The sequence below is a fragment of the Somniosus microcephalus genome, chromosome 16, assembly GCF_052327205.1.
Source record: "Somniosus microcephalus isolate GS21.2 chromosome 16, FLI_Smic_1.0, whole genome shotgun sequence".
Lineage (NCBI taxonomy): Eukaryota > Metazoa > Chordata > Chondrichthyes > Squaliformes > Somniosidae > Somniosus > Somniosus microcephalus.
In genome coordinates, this window is record NC_141002.1 from 55,073,253 (window position 1) to 55,087,039 (window position 13,787).

The 13,787-nt window shown below is 42.2% G+C and overlaps 1 protein-coding gene across 4 annotated transcripts; it reads left to right on the forward strand.

Moving 5' to 3' along the window:
* Positions 1-57: 57 nt before the first annotated feature.
* Positions 58-8,303, forward strand: LOC147106190 (apoptosis facilitator Bcl-2-like protein 14). Of its 4 annotated transcripts, none has more exons than XM_086009051.1 (7): positions 58-582; positions 698-831; positions 2,583-3,055; positions 5,348-5,488; positions 5,568-5,638; positions 5,751-6,029; positions 7,908-8,303. In XM_086009051.1, exons 3-7 carry the CDS (start codon positions 2,590-2,592, stop codon positions 7,938-7,940), a joined length of 990 nt encoding a protein of 329 aa, XP_085865177.1. In that variant the 5' UTR covers positions 58-582; positions 698-831; positions 2,583-2,589; the 3' UTR covers positions 7,941-8,303. The 4 variants fall into 4 exon arrangements, with proteins under 4 accessions (XP_085865177.1, XP_085865178.1, XP_085865180.1 ...); XM_086009052.1 differs by having other exon boundaries at positions 58-174; XM_086009054.1 differs by lacking the exon at positions 698-831.
* Positions 8,304-13,787: the final 5,484 nt, after the last annotated feature.

Genomic DNA, 13,787 nt, shown 5'->3' on the forward strand with positions numbered 1-13,787 from the left:
GCCTGACCGAAAGTCACACGCTGTGGTATTTGCCTGGTGTGAACTGTGGAGTCTATTCTTACTCAAGCTCTTAACATGTGAAGCAGTCATTTGCGGCTCGCAGCGACACAGGCATACGAGTATCTGAGGATAACAGGTTTCGGGAAGCAAGCACAAAACCTCATCCCAAATAAGGTGTTTATATATCTAGTTGTAAATCCAAGCAAGTGCATGGAAACAAGTTACAAAGTCACGCATTCGATGCGGATATTTCTGCCGGCGAGTTTGCTTGTATTTACACTTGGTAGGCGGGACCAGTACAGGGTGTGCGGCATTTCTGTGGGCGTTTTCAATTCGTTCCCTGCCGGGGCTTTGGGTGACTCGAAGTGAGCCTATTGTCACAAAAGCATCTGATCAGAAGTTATATGTTTCTCACTGCGAAAAGTAATTGAGTTGTTGAATGGCACCGACCCAGTTCATAGGTCAGGTCCTTTCCCGTTCCGGGTGCTAATTTGAGTTTCCAAGATAAAATTTCAAATTGTGCTCTCAGAAGACATTTCAAGACAGTTTACGCAGTTAGAAGTTGCAGTAGCCGCACTTGCTGTAAGTTCTACGGGAATTCCATAATTATGTTTTTTAATCTTTAGTTAACCCATTACAATCTTAAAGCAATCGTGACAACACTGTTTTCTGTCGGACTTTGACTTGCACCTACTAGGTTTTCCCAGCTGTCGACCGCTTTTCTTGGATTTGTTGTAAAGCTGTTGAACACAATTTTAAAAATTCAGTGTGTTCTATGAGGGTTGAAACGTTTTTACAAGTTGATTACACCTAGTATCTAATTCTGAAGAGGTAAGTACAGCTCTACTGTTTAAACTTTTCAGGTATCAGATTTACTCGCTTATACTTTCTCAAGACTGCTACTTTACAGCAATAGACTGTACACCACAATTTACATTTTATTGTGTCTTTAATGGGGAAAAAATTACAAGGTGCTTCACAAACAGGATTAATGAAACCAGACGCCAAGCGAGTGGTTTATTTTCTATAAATTGTTACTGAATGCTGCCTGAAGTGTTTTTGGTACAACATAAGCCTGCTGTCATTTAATTGAAAAATGTTAATTGTTTTGATTTTTTTTGTATTGTATAGAAGATGGGAGATAGGTTGAGTATGGTGACTGGTCAAATAGGTCAGTGTTCTTTGAGCTCGACGCATGTCGATGGGACCCAATGCTCACACTTGGGAGCTTTGTGAAATGGAATCGAAAATGGGTGGAGGAACAATTAGGAAAGAAAATAGTCAGAGTTATACAGCACAGAAAGAGGCCCTTCGGCCCATTGTGTCCGCGCCGGCCATCAAGCCCTGTCTATTCTAATCCCATTTCCAGCACTTGGTCCGTAGCCTTGTATGCTGTGGCATTTCAAGTGCTCATCTAAATGCTTCTTGAATGTTGAGGGTTCCTGCCTCTACCACCCTTTCAGGCAGTGAGTTCCAGATTCCAACCACCCTCTGGGTGAATTTTTTTCCCCTCAAATCCCCTCTAAACCTCCTGCCCCTTACCTTGAAACTATGCCCCCTGGTTATTGACCCCTCTACTAAGGGGAAACGTTCCTTTCTATCTACGCCCCTGATAATTTTGTACACCTCAATCAGGTCCCCCCCCCCTCAGCCTTCTCTGCTCTGAGGAAAACAACCCCAGCCTGTGCAGTCGCTCTTCATAGTTGAAGTGCTCCAGCCCAGGTAACACTGTTGCCTCACAGCGCCAGGGACCCGGGTTCGAATCCGGCCTCGGGTGACTGTCTGTGTGGAGTTTGCACATTCTCCCCGTGTTTGCGTGGGTTTTCTCCGGGTGCTCCGGTTTCCTCCCACAGTCCAAAGATGTGCGGGTTCGGTTGATTGGCTATGATAAATTGACCCTTAGTGTTAGGGGGATTAAATACGTGGGGTTACGGGGATCGGGTGGGATATGTGTCGATGCAGGCTCGATGGGCCGAAATGGCCTCTATCTGCACTGTGGGGTTTCTGTGATTCTGTGAAGCTCCTCTGCACCCTCTCCATCTGAGGGCAGAGAATGAAAGTGAAATAAAGGAGAAGAGCAACAAGCCAGAAATAGATGGAAAAGAAAATCTGACTGTGCCAGGGATTTGAGATGTGCGAAGTATTAGAAAGCAGTTACAGAAATGGCACATAATTGTAAATCCTGCATGTATAGGCACTGATGATCAGATCATTTAATTTTTTAAAATATAAATGTAAATTTGAAGCCTCCTGTGATGCAGTTGTGGCTCTGTTTTATTTTCACAATTTAAACAAATGCTGCCTTTATGGTGATAGATGGCTAAACCAGTTGTTTGCCAGATACACTCTGGCCCGATGGACTTGTGGGAGCAAAGATGAGGGTCATCTGTTGTTGGTGTTTTGTTTTGCCAAGTTGAAATATTTATTATTCCAGGTGTCACTCCACGTATTGGGTTATCAGGTACAGATAGAGGGAGAAAAAAAATCAATGATTTGCTCTTCATATTTATATTAGCAAGGAAGATATGGGATGTATTGTGGATGATATAAATGTATTTCAATATCTTAAATATTTCTTGAAGGTAAAACATGGGTCCATCTGATGCAAAGGAGAGTAATTCCATGTTGGACTGCAGCTCTACAGATGACAACAGCTTTGAGTATAGAATATTGATGGCCTATGCAAAAAGGACTTTGCCGATAGATAAAGCATCAAAAAAAAAATTAACAGCACCTAAAGCTGGCGAAGGGAAACCAGACATGCCTTCAGGTGAAGGGAGCAATGTGGTTGCACCACATGGTGTTGGTCCAAATCAACAAGCAATAGTTGAACTAAAGCAAACACACACAATCCAGTCTGATGGAAAAGAGGAAAGTCAAGTTCACAAATCTAAAGGCAAAAGGAAATCTCGATGGAAAAGATTGATTCCACGGTGTTTACGAGCAGAAGCAACAAATTATGATGCTCCCTCTGCAGGAGAACAAGGAAAGATTGAAGCGGATGAGATGGTATTAACATCTTCCAATAAAATCGTTCTTCCAGAACCAGTATGCAGTAAGTATTTTGATGCATTATAGTAAGTAACGTCTTTTAAAGGAGGAGAGAGAGGCAGACGAGCATAATCCTTCGAGCCCAAGTTGAGCATGTAGGGTCTAAAAACTGAGGGAAACTCCTGTTTTCACATAACACCCACAGAGCATCATCCAGGGTCACTGGCTAGGTCAGGAGTGGGAATCTTGGCTGATTTTAGTTTTTTCCCCCTTACTAACTAAGTCAGGTTCGTGGTCAAGTCTAGCATCCCCACTGCACCTGTGGCTGAGATTAGATAACTCCACACAGATTACGAATTGAACATGGGGCCTTTTGATCTGTACGGCTTAGTTATTGGGATGAAGTGCAACAATCGTATGTGTAGTGAGTGAAGGCAGTCTCCACCTAGTTCAAATTGTACGTCAGCCTATGGCTCAAGACTACCCCTAGTTTGGCAATAAATTAGCAGTATCACTGAGGCTCAAACAGCTTTAAGGCATATTGTTGGGACAAAATAGAGGGAACATTGTTCCATATCGGACCATGCTGCACTTCAGCCAGAAGCATTTAATGTAGATACTGTATGTTCATAGTGGGAAAGATATTCTCTTCCCAGTATAGAATCCCATGTCATGATGAGCCCAAATATGCACCAAAAAAGTTTATAGAAAAGAAAAAAACCTAGTCAGTGCTGAGTTAGTTAACCTCAGCCAGGGGCAGTAAGAGCACTATAATTGCCTAAACACCCCTGAGTTAATGAGGAAAAAATCGACCAGGGTTCTTGTTCCAGATTGCTATCCAGTGATTCCTTGCTGGATATGCCTATGTGTTGATGTCAGGGAGGACAGGACCAGGCTAGTTCTGAATATTTCCAACAGTCAAAATAGCCTGCTCACAACCACCCTAAAGGCTCACACTGAATAGTGGCCATTTGGGTATGTTCTTGAAGATTATCAACATTCATAGAATCATATCCCAGTAAGGAATCAATACAGTCAGGAGAGGAAGGGAGGAAATAAATTTGGCACGGAATGGCAAAACACAGAAAAGAAAAATTAAGTGACTTGCTGTGCAACTGCCAGGTCAGATACACAGGAATTGCAATCTGCCACCAGCTTCGGTGGAGAAGATTCCCCTATTAATTTCTGTTGCCAAGGTGTTTGTTTTAGGAAGGCAGTGCACCTTTAGTTTATAGTGCCTAAACTGCAACACAGTTCAAAATGTTCTCTCCCCTTGTGGAACTGCTTGTGCCTGTGTGCTTCATGACTGGCTGGGTTTTATGTTGTAAAACAATTGATCTGAGGAGACATTTTATATAGAAATTCTTCCTGTGGGGATGTTTCACATTCTGGTTTTATGTACAATTTTTGCTGCTTTCAATTTCAGTAGCATTATTTCCTGAACTTTTATCAGAAACTTTTTGGAAATATAATTGCACTATGTAATGTAATTTTCCACTGTATACTGTACTTGGGATGACCTCTCAGAAAATGGCAGTTTGTTTAAGCAGTATCTCCTGTACTGAAACTGTGTTTGCTATTATGTACCAGGTTATCATTACAGATAATCGTTTGCTCCTGCCAATCAGTCATTATTTTACTAGTAATTGATTTAAGACTAATGGTTCTGTAGCTGTCCCGATTAGATTTGTCATTATTTTTGAGATAAAAGGTGCCACACATCAAGTAATTATTAAAGGATTGATGTAAATGTCCTTTTGTGTGCTGCTTCTGGTTAATTCTTTCTAGCTATAGATGCACTAGTGTGGAATTAACACTCTCTCTACGAAGCTCAAATGTTTAAATATAATAAAGTGGAGCACCTAATCTAGCTCAGTGACAAATGCAGTGCTAGGCAGGCATTTTCTTGTGACTCTAAAGATGGTGACCCAGTTGAATGATTTGCCAATCTTTACTATTAAAATAAAACAATGTCTGGCAATGGCAGCCATGATGAGACAAACAACAAAGAAATATTTATTTGTGCCATGATGTAGGACCTTGGATGAAATTAGATTGATATGTATGTCCTTGTAGACTACTAGAAAGTGAATTACAGAAGATAGATTTTAGTATCTGTTTGGCTCAGTTGGTAGCACTCCCACCTCTAAATCAAGAAGGTTGTACATTCAAGCCAATTCCATATAGGCACAAAATGGCTGCTGTTTACCCACATAACAGGAACTGCACTTCAAAGTAATTCATTGCATGTGAAGTGCTTTGGGACATTTGAGAGACACTATATAAAAACAAGTACTTTTATATACAATTTGGGAGCTGTCTGATTTACAACTTTAATTTGTAACTCTTGTTTCAGAATCGGAGCCTCATGTTATTTCAGAATCGGAGCCTTGTGCTAATGAGATTGCTCAAATGTTGCAGAATATTATGAACTCAAAGATGCAGGTGTCTACCTTCAGGCTGTTTCATTCTTCCAGTTTGGAAGTTGATGCAGGTGGTAAGTAGTTGGCAAGAATAAAAATCTTTTAAAAATACTGGGTTTTTTTGACTGAAAAATAAAAGGATTTGTTTTACAGAGGATGAGCAGAAAGCCATAGACCAAATTGTTGAGTTCTTGACCACCAAAGGAGATTCTATAGATGAAGAAGTAATTCAATTACATTATTCCTGTATTATGTTCTGAATATCAGTAACTTAGACAACAATTTGTATTTTTCTGCTTGCATAAATGATTTCCTTTCTTTCACCTGTTGGATTAGATTAAAAAGGACCCCCAGTTTGCCAAACTATTTGGTGAAAAGCCATCTCTTTCATATTTCAAAAAAGTTATGGATTGTGTCCTCCAAGTCATGCCTGCGGAAATGAATTCTGAAGCAGAGAGTGAAACGGAAAAAAATTTGGAGAAGATTGCTATTGTCGTACATACAACCACGAGGTTTGCAGCTGTTGGTAACCACCCAATGGGTCGAATCATGGGCTTTGGAACGAAGTACTTGCAGGAAACCTTCACTACCTGGGTGGTGCAAAAGGGAGGATGGGTAAGTTGATGGGGCAAATCCATCAAAATCTAATCCTGTTTCCTCCTTGCTGAATATATCTCGATAAATACCCAAGTCATTCTTAGTTTTATTAATTGGCTAGTATAAACACACTTGCTTTTGTTAATGAATCACCAGTGCGGAGGCTCACTTTTTTTAAACTATGATCGCATTTGTCATTTTGAAAACTCCTTGTTGAGTCATGCATTTTTCTCCATGGCCTCATTTCACCCCATCTCTACAGTCTGCTCCAACCCTGCATCCCTCTGTTCATCTTAGTTTGATCTACTGTACTCTCCCACTCCATTTCTACTTCACCACTGAGTTATCAGCCACCACTAATAACTGCACTCTGGTTTTCTTCTTAAACTCTTCTTAAGCCTTGTCACCTTACTTCCCACCCAAACCTAGCTCTTTGACTGTGCCTTTAGTCATTTCCCCAAACTTTATTTTTTCTACCACAGGCATACTCTTAATCTATTTTGTGAATTATCTTGGGATGTTTCTTTGCAATAAAGGGACTCTCCAGTGTTATCTCCCCCTTTGAATCTGCAGAGCTTAATACAGTATCCCTTATAATGCTATATTTATCATTAAGTGATTTAAAAAAAAAATTAGTTGTTGGTGGCTACTTTAATTTCCTTTGCATTTGTAAGACTATATGTGATATATAACCTCAGAGTCCACTCTCTATTGCTAATTTAAAGCAGTGAATAATGGAGAATGCAAGAAATCAAGGATAAGAGATACAACATCATGTGGGCACAGTCCCAGATTGATGCCAATTTGTAGCACAGCTTGTTGGTACACCATACAGTACATTACTACCAGCTCATTTTACAAATTAGCACACTGATGGCTTAGATTGTAAGTGCTTGTGTGGACATCAGGTGAGAAGGAGAAGATCTGGCTCAGTCCCTTGTTGAATTGATGCTCAAATATAGATTGTTCACTTGACTGAGGTACAGGATAGTGGCTGGTATCCGCGCAACTGTACTCAGACATAAGTTGGGGATTTGGCGGGGGAAGGGGGTATGGAAATCGGCAGCATATTTTTACTGGTTTCACGTACAAGACAGTTGAAGCTCTTCCTGCAGAACCTTCTCCCATTATTGGATGTTTTTCTAATGACCTCCCCTCGTTCCTTTCAAAGGAGAAGGGTAGACATTTCTTGCATTTGAATTTTACTTCTTCTCCGTATCAATGAAGGTCAGCGCATTTATGCTAATAATAGAGAATATTGCTAACCCTCTGTGCAGCTCATCATTACAGCAGTTGGTAAGATGTAGAATTATACCAAGCAAAGAGAAGGAACAATGGCTTGTGACTACATAAATCTGCAGAGAGAGAGATAGTGGACACTGATTTTGAGTGGTAGTGAAGAGAGCCTGGACATCTATCACGTGCAGCTGTAAGCAGCACATAGTCTGATTCTTCCTATAATTCCTTCCTTGTAGGTTAACACTTGCACAGTGAAATCCCTCTTTTAATGAAAACTGGAAAAAAAATTCTCTGCAATTAACGACTTGATAAAGACATTCTGTGCAGCTTTCAAAGATGCAGTTTCATTAATGAGAGAGAAATGTACTTGTTCACTTTTTTTGGTTGAAAAATGTCACCATCTTAGTGTCTTCCTCTATGACATCACCAGACTACCCTCCCCAAGCATGTGCATTTTGTGTATAACCTGCATCTTACCACTCTCTGAACTGTTCCTTTGATTTGATTTCCCCCCCCCCCCCCCCCCCCCTTATTACAATTTCAGAACTGTTTTTGTCTTTGGTCATGATATTCTAGTGTAACATATACATTGTCAATAAATAACCATTCTATGTTCTTCCTCTTGTTATTTCTTAATTGCAATTTTCCTCCTTCCAGGAGAAGATAATGGAAGAGGAGCACATTGACTGACTGCAAGATACCCAATTGTAATATATAATTGCTTTCCAAAAGGATGTCGTTGACTTGCACTTCACCAGACTTGGTTCTCACACTAGCTAGCATCGTGATGACAGCTGGGTGATCATGGATTCCAGATGTTGGGATTTCTGATGCATCAATTCACCTGTGGGCCTTGGGACAGTTGGAAAACTAACTAGAATCTCACGGAAACGTGACTTTTTAATCCAACAAAAGTTCTAAAGTGTAATGTTCTGTAAAGATGCAGCTTCACTCAAACTGTCTATCACTCCCTGAACTAGGAAGAGTGCTCCTAGCCGTACCAATATATGTGTGCTCTTCCTAAAAGTAATAAAGTGCGAGGAGCAGTCACAATGTCATTTTATATTTGTGTGATGATGGGCTCCGACAGAAGGGGTGACTGGTACAAAGGAGGAAGAAGAATGAGTTGTTCAGTCCAGGGATATTTGGGTTGTAATGTAGCAAGCTTTCCCTTTCAGTACTATTGGAAAACCTACTGAAAGATCTGGCGTTTGTGTCGATTCAGAAGCTGTAGTTTGAGCATTTTATAACGCCAATCAATAGCCTGATTTCAGGATTAATCAGATCTCTTTGCCGATATAAAAAAGAAAAACTTACACTTCTATAATGCCTTTCACCACCTCAGGACATCCTAAAGCGCTTTACAGCCAATTAAGTTCTTTTTGAAGTGTAGTCATTGTTGTAAGATTTCTGTATGTGTGAGTGAAGGATAGAAACACTGGCCTGACTCTTTAACCGTGAGGATGCGCTGGTCAGGGCAGGGCGGGGGAGGGGGAGGCTGTGGAGCGTGTCGGCAACCCGGAAGTTGGAGAGGTGTGTTTTGCACTGGCTTTTTAACAAAGCCACTGCAATTGAATCCGACTTCCGGGTTTCCCGACCAAGTAACGGGAGCTGGCGTGTTGATGTCACTTACAACTCTAATTCAGCTGAGCTATTTAAAGGAGCAATGCACAGATGACAGTTGAAGGTTGCTGGAAGTGGAAGATAGGTTGTTGGAGTAGCGAGTGCATTGTGGAAAGCCTAAGTTGGTTGTTTGGGGAAAAATTTGATATTGCTCAATACTAAAAAAAAATGCAGGCTCAATGACACAAAACTGCCCCGAGATTCAGTGCCTCCTTAGAAATCTTACTCACTTCAAGGAGTTGGGGCCTGCAGGGACATCCTGTTCCTTGCTGATGGGAAGAAGAGGCCAGCTGGCCAGACAAAGAAAGCATGGCTGGAGATTGCTGAAGAAGTGAGCAGCAAGAGTGTTGTAGGCAGAACCTGGATCCAGTGTTGGAAATGCTTTAACGATCTCATGAGGTCAGGAAAGGTGAGTACAATGCCACATTGCCCTACATCCTGATGTGTGAGTCACACCAACCCCATCACTCTGCCTTCCCAAGCCTACTTCTCCCACCAACCTACCTTGCAGGTGCACCCATCCCTCTCTGTCTATACACTTACTCACATCCCCATCTGACCATCCACCACTGACACTTACCTTCATCTTAATGCAATCTCATGCCTCTCCCTCATAGTCACTCACTACAGATGCTGCCCATCCATCCCGTCCACTTATTCCATAACTCTCACTCAAAGGTCTCTTGTTTCACTCCATGCAGGAGAAGAGAGCACAGAACACCCGGGACAGGCAGCTAACCGGATGTGGCCCTCCAGTGATGACACCGCTGATCTTGGCAGAGGAGGTGCTGGAGATGAGCAGAGTTGTGGAGCTGTTGGAGATGGAGAGAGGGGGAACTCCCAGCTACCTGGTGACAGTATTCAATATCACACATCCACATGGCATACAACAGCCTCTCATGTTAAGTTGATGTCAGCAGCCAGTGAAATATGATCATTTGCATAATGGTAACTTAAAACATTCTTATCATAACAGTTCTAATTTATGCCTTTACTCTCCCACAGACCCATCAAGTATCCCCCATATCGTCCAGCCAGAGGAGGAAGACGACGACTCAGAGGAGGTCGCGGACTCTGAAGGTGCACCATCACACGACCCATGCACACCAAGCACCAGCGCAGATGCGCACACATCGGTGGGTCCACTAAGTCAGAAAGTAGTGTTGTCACCTGGTGTCTCTCACATCATGGGAGCAGATGGTGGAGATGGGGATAACAGTGTAGAGTCCTCGTCGGAGGGCGCAGGACGCAACAAGCAGTGCTCAGTTGGACGAAGATGCCGAACCTCCCGGGCCATCAACAAAGCGGATGATTCTGGAGGAGCAACAGAAAATGCAGGAGGCTGTGGCGGGATTTCCATCTGCGATGTGCTCTCTTGCGGGGTGAATGAAGAAGTCCATCTCCAGCTACAGCAAGAATATAAGAAATAGGAGTAGGCCCCTCGAGCCTGCTCTGCTATTCTGTAAGATCATGGCTGATCTGATCTTGGCCTCAACTCCACTTTTCTGCCTGTTCCCCATAACCCTTGACTCCCCTATAGTTCAAAAATCTGTCTATCTCCTCCTCTGCTAAAATCAGCGGTGTCATCACTGGAGGGCCACATCTGGTTAGCTGCCTATCCCAGGTGTTCTGTGCTCTCTTCTGCATGGAGTGAAACAAGAGACCTTTGAGTGAGAGTCATGGAATAAATGGAAGGGCAACATCTGTAATGAATATATTCAGTGACTCAGCCTCCACAGCTCTCTGGGGTAGAGAATTCCAAAGATTCATGACCCTCGGAGAAGAAATTCCTCCTCATCTCCATCTTAAATGTTCTGTTTGTTAGCCAATCCTCTATCCATGCTAATATATTACCCCCAACACCATGAGCTCTTATCTTGCGCAGTAACCTTTTATGTGGCACCTTTATCGAATGCCTTCTGGAAATCCAAATACACTACATCTACAGGTTCCCCTTTATCCACCCTGCTCGTTACATCCTCAAAGAACTCTAATAAATTTGTCAAACACGATTTCCCTTTCATACAATCAAGCAGTCAACATAGTTTTATTACGATTTTCTAAATGTCCTGCTACTACTTCCTTAATAATGGATTCCAGCATTTTCCCAATGACCTGTTAGGCTAACTGCTTTCTGTCTCCCTCCTTTCTTGAATATGGGTATTACATTTGCGGTTTTCCAATCTACTGGGACCTTTCCAGAGTCTAGGGAATTTTGGAAGATTACAACCAATGCATCCACTATCTCTGCAGCCACTTTGAAGACCCTAGGATGTAGGCCATCAGGTGCAGGGGACTTGTCGGCCTTTAGTCCCATTAGTTTGCCTAGTACTTTTTCCTCTAGTGATAGTGATTGTTTTAAATTCCACCCTCCCTTTTGCTCCTTGATTTTCCACTATTATTGGGATGCTTTAGTGTCTTCTACCATGAAAACAGATACAAAATATTTGTTCAAAGTCTCTGCCATTTCCTTGTTTCCCATTATTAATTCCCCAATCTCATCCTCTAAGGGACCAACATTTACTTTAGTTACTCTCTTCCTTTTTATATACTTGTAGACGCTCTTGCTGTCTGTTTTTATATTTCTTGCTAGTTTACTCTCAATCTATTTTCTCCTTTTTTTAGTCATCCTTTGCAAGTTTCTAAAAATTTCCCAATCTTCTGGCCTACCACTAATCTTTGCAACATTGTATGCCTTTTCTTTCAATTTGATACCCTCCTTAACTTCCTTAGTAAGCCACGGATGGTTCGTCCTTCTCAGAGTCTTTCTTTCTCACTGGAATATATCTTTGTTGAGAGTTATGAAATATCTTCTGAAAAGTCTGCCACTGCTTATCTACCGTCTTACCTTTTAATCTATTTTCCCAGTCCATTTTAGCCAACTCTGTCTTCATACCCTTGTAATTGCCTTTATTTAAATTAAGACACCAGTTTCAGAACCAAGTTTCTCAGAATTTCACATTCAGTTTGAGGCTATCATGTTATGTTCCCTAGAGGATCCTTTACTATGAGATCATTAATTAATCCTGTCTCATTACACATTACCAGATCTAAAATAGCCTGTTCCCTGGTTGTTTCCACAACATATTGTTCTAAGAAACTGTCCCGAATACATTCTATGAACTCCTCAAGGCTACCTTTGCCAATTTGATTTGTCCAATCTATATGAAGATTAAAATCGCCCACGATTATTGCAGTACCTTTCTTACAAGCCCCCATTATTTCTTCATTTATACTCTGTGCCTCAGTATAGCTACTATTAGGGGGCCTATAGACTACTCCCACCAGTGACTTCTTTCACTTATTATTTCTTATTTCCACCAAAACTGATTCTACATCTTGATCTTCCAAGCCAAGATCATTTCTCACCACTGTACTGATCTCATCCTTTATTAACAGCTACCCCACCTCCTTTTCCTTTCTGCCTATCCTTCCGAAATGTCTCATACCCCTAAGTATTCAGCTCCCAGCCTTGGTCACCTTGCAGCCACATATCTCTAATGGCTATCAGATCATACCCATTTATTTCTATTTGTGCTGTCAATTCATCTATCTTGTTACGAATGCTGCATGCATTCAGATATAGAGCTTTTAATTTTGTCTTTTTACCATTTTTTCCCTACTCTGACCCTATTTGCTGGTGCACTCTTATGCTTGTACGCTCTGTCCCTTCCTGTCACACTCTGGACTCTGGTTATCATTACCCCTATTGCTACCCTGCACTATTGCATTGTCCTTCCTTTTTAACTTTCTAAGTTTCCCCTCACCTGAACCCTCTTTCCCCCCCCCCCCCCCTCTCCCCCACTATTTAGTTTAAAGCCCTATCTACAGCCCTAGTTATTCGATTCGCCAGGACACTGGTCCCAGCATGGTTCAAGTGAAGCCTGTCCTAACGGAACAGCTCCCTCTTTCCCCAGTACTGGTGCCAGAGCCCCATGATTCAAAACCCATTTCTCCCACACCAATCGTTGAACTGCGCATTCAACTCTCTGATCATATTGACCCTACGCCAATTTGCACATGGCTCAGGTAGTAATCCAGAGATTATTACCTTTGTGGTTCTGCTTTTTAATTTACCACAAGCTGCTCATACTCCCTCAGCAGAACCTCTTAGTCCTACCTATGTCATTGGTACCTACGTGGATCACGACAACTGGATCCTTCCCTTCCCACTCCAAGTTCCTCTCCAGCCCGAGGAGATGTCCTTAACCCTGCCACTGGGCAGGCAACACAGCCTTCGGGACTCACTCTCTATCCCCCTAACTTTATTGTTCCCTACCACTACTACATTTCTTTTTACTCCCCCAACTTGAACGGCACCCTGTACCATGGTGCTGTGGTCAGTTTGCTCATCCTCCCTGTAATCCCTGCTCTCGGCCACACAGGCTGCAGGAACCTTGTACCTGTTGGATAAGTGCAAGGGCTGAGGCTCCTCCAATGCTACCTTCTGGATCCCCATACCTGCCTCACTCGTAGTCACACCCTCCTGTCCCTGACCACGGACCAAATCTGAAGTATTTAACCTAAGGGGTGTGACGGCCTCCTGGAACAAAGTGTCCAGGTAACTTCCTCCCTGATGTATCGCTGTGTCCATCGCTCGGACTCCAGCTCATCAACTCAGCCGAAGTTCCTCGAGCTGCAGACACTTACTGCAGATGTGGTTGCTGTGGATCACACTGGGGTCCACCAGCTCCCACATGCTGCAGCTGCAACACATCTCCTGCCCTGCCATTGCTATTGTATTTTATTTAACTAATTAGGTTTTCAAGTTTTGAAATACTCAATTGTCTATTAATCATTTTTAATCTAGGTAATAACCTTGTTTAATTTATTAAATTTAGTTATATGCTTTAGGTCTTTACTGTAACTTAGCCCACAGTCCTAACTTATCCCTAGTTGTTTAAATTTATTTTA

What these genes read in the sequence shown, in the direction of transcription:
- LOC147106190 (XM_086009051.1), top strand. Translation starts at nt 2,590, where the DNA reads ATGGGTCCATCTGATGCAAAGGAGAGTAATTCCATGTTGGACTGCAGC. An exon ending in TCTTCCAGAACCAGTATGCA is followed by an intron (nt 3,056 to 5,347) that starts GTAAGTATTTTG and finishes CTCTTGTTTCAG; the next exon opens with AATCGGAGCCTCATGTTATT. An exon ending in TTTGGAAGTTGATGCAGGTG is followed by an intron (nt 5,489 to 5,567) that starts GTAAGTAGTTGG and finishes TTTGTTTTACAG; the next exon opens with AGGATGAGCAGAAAGCCATA.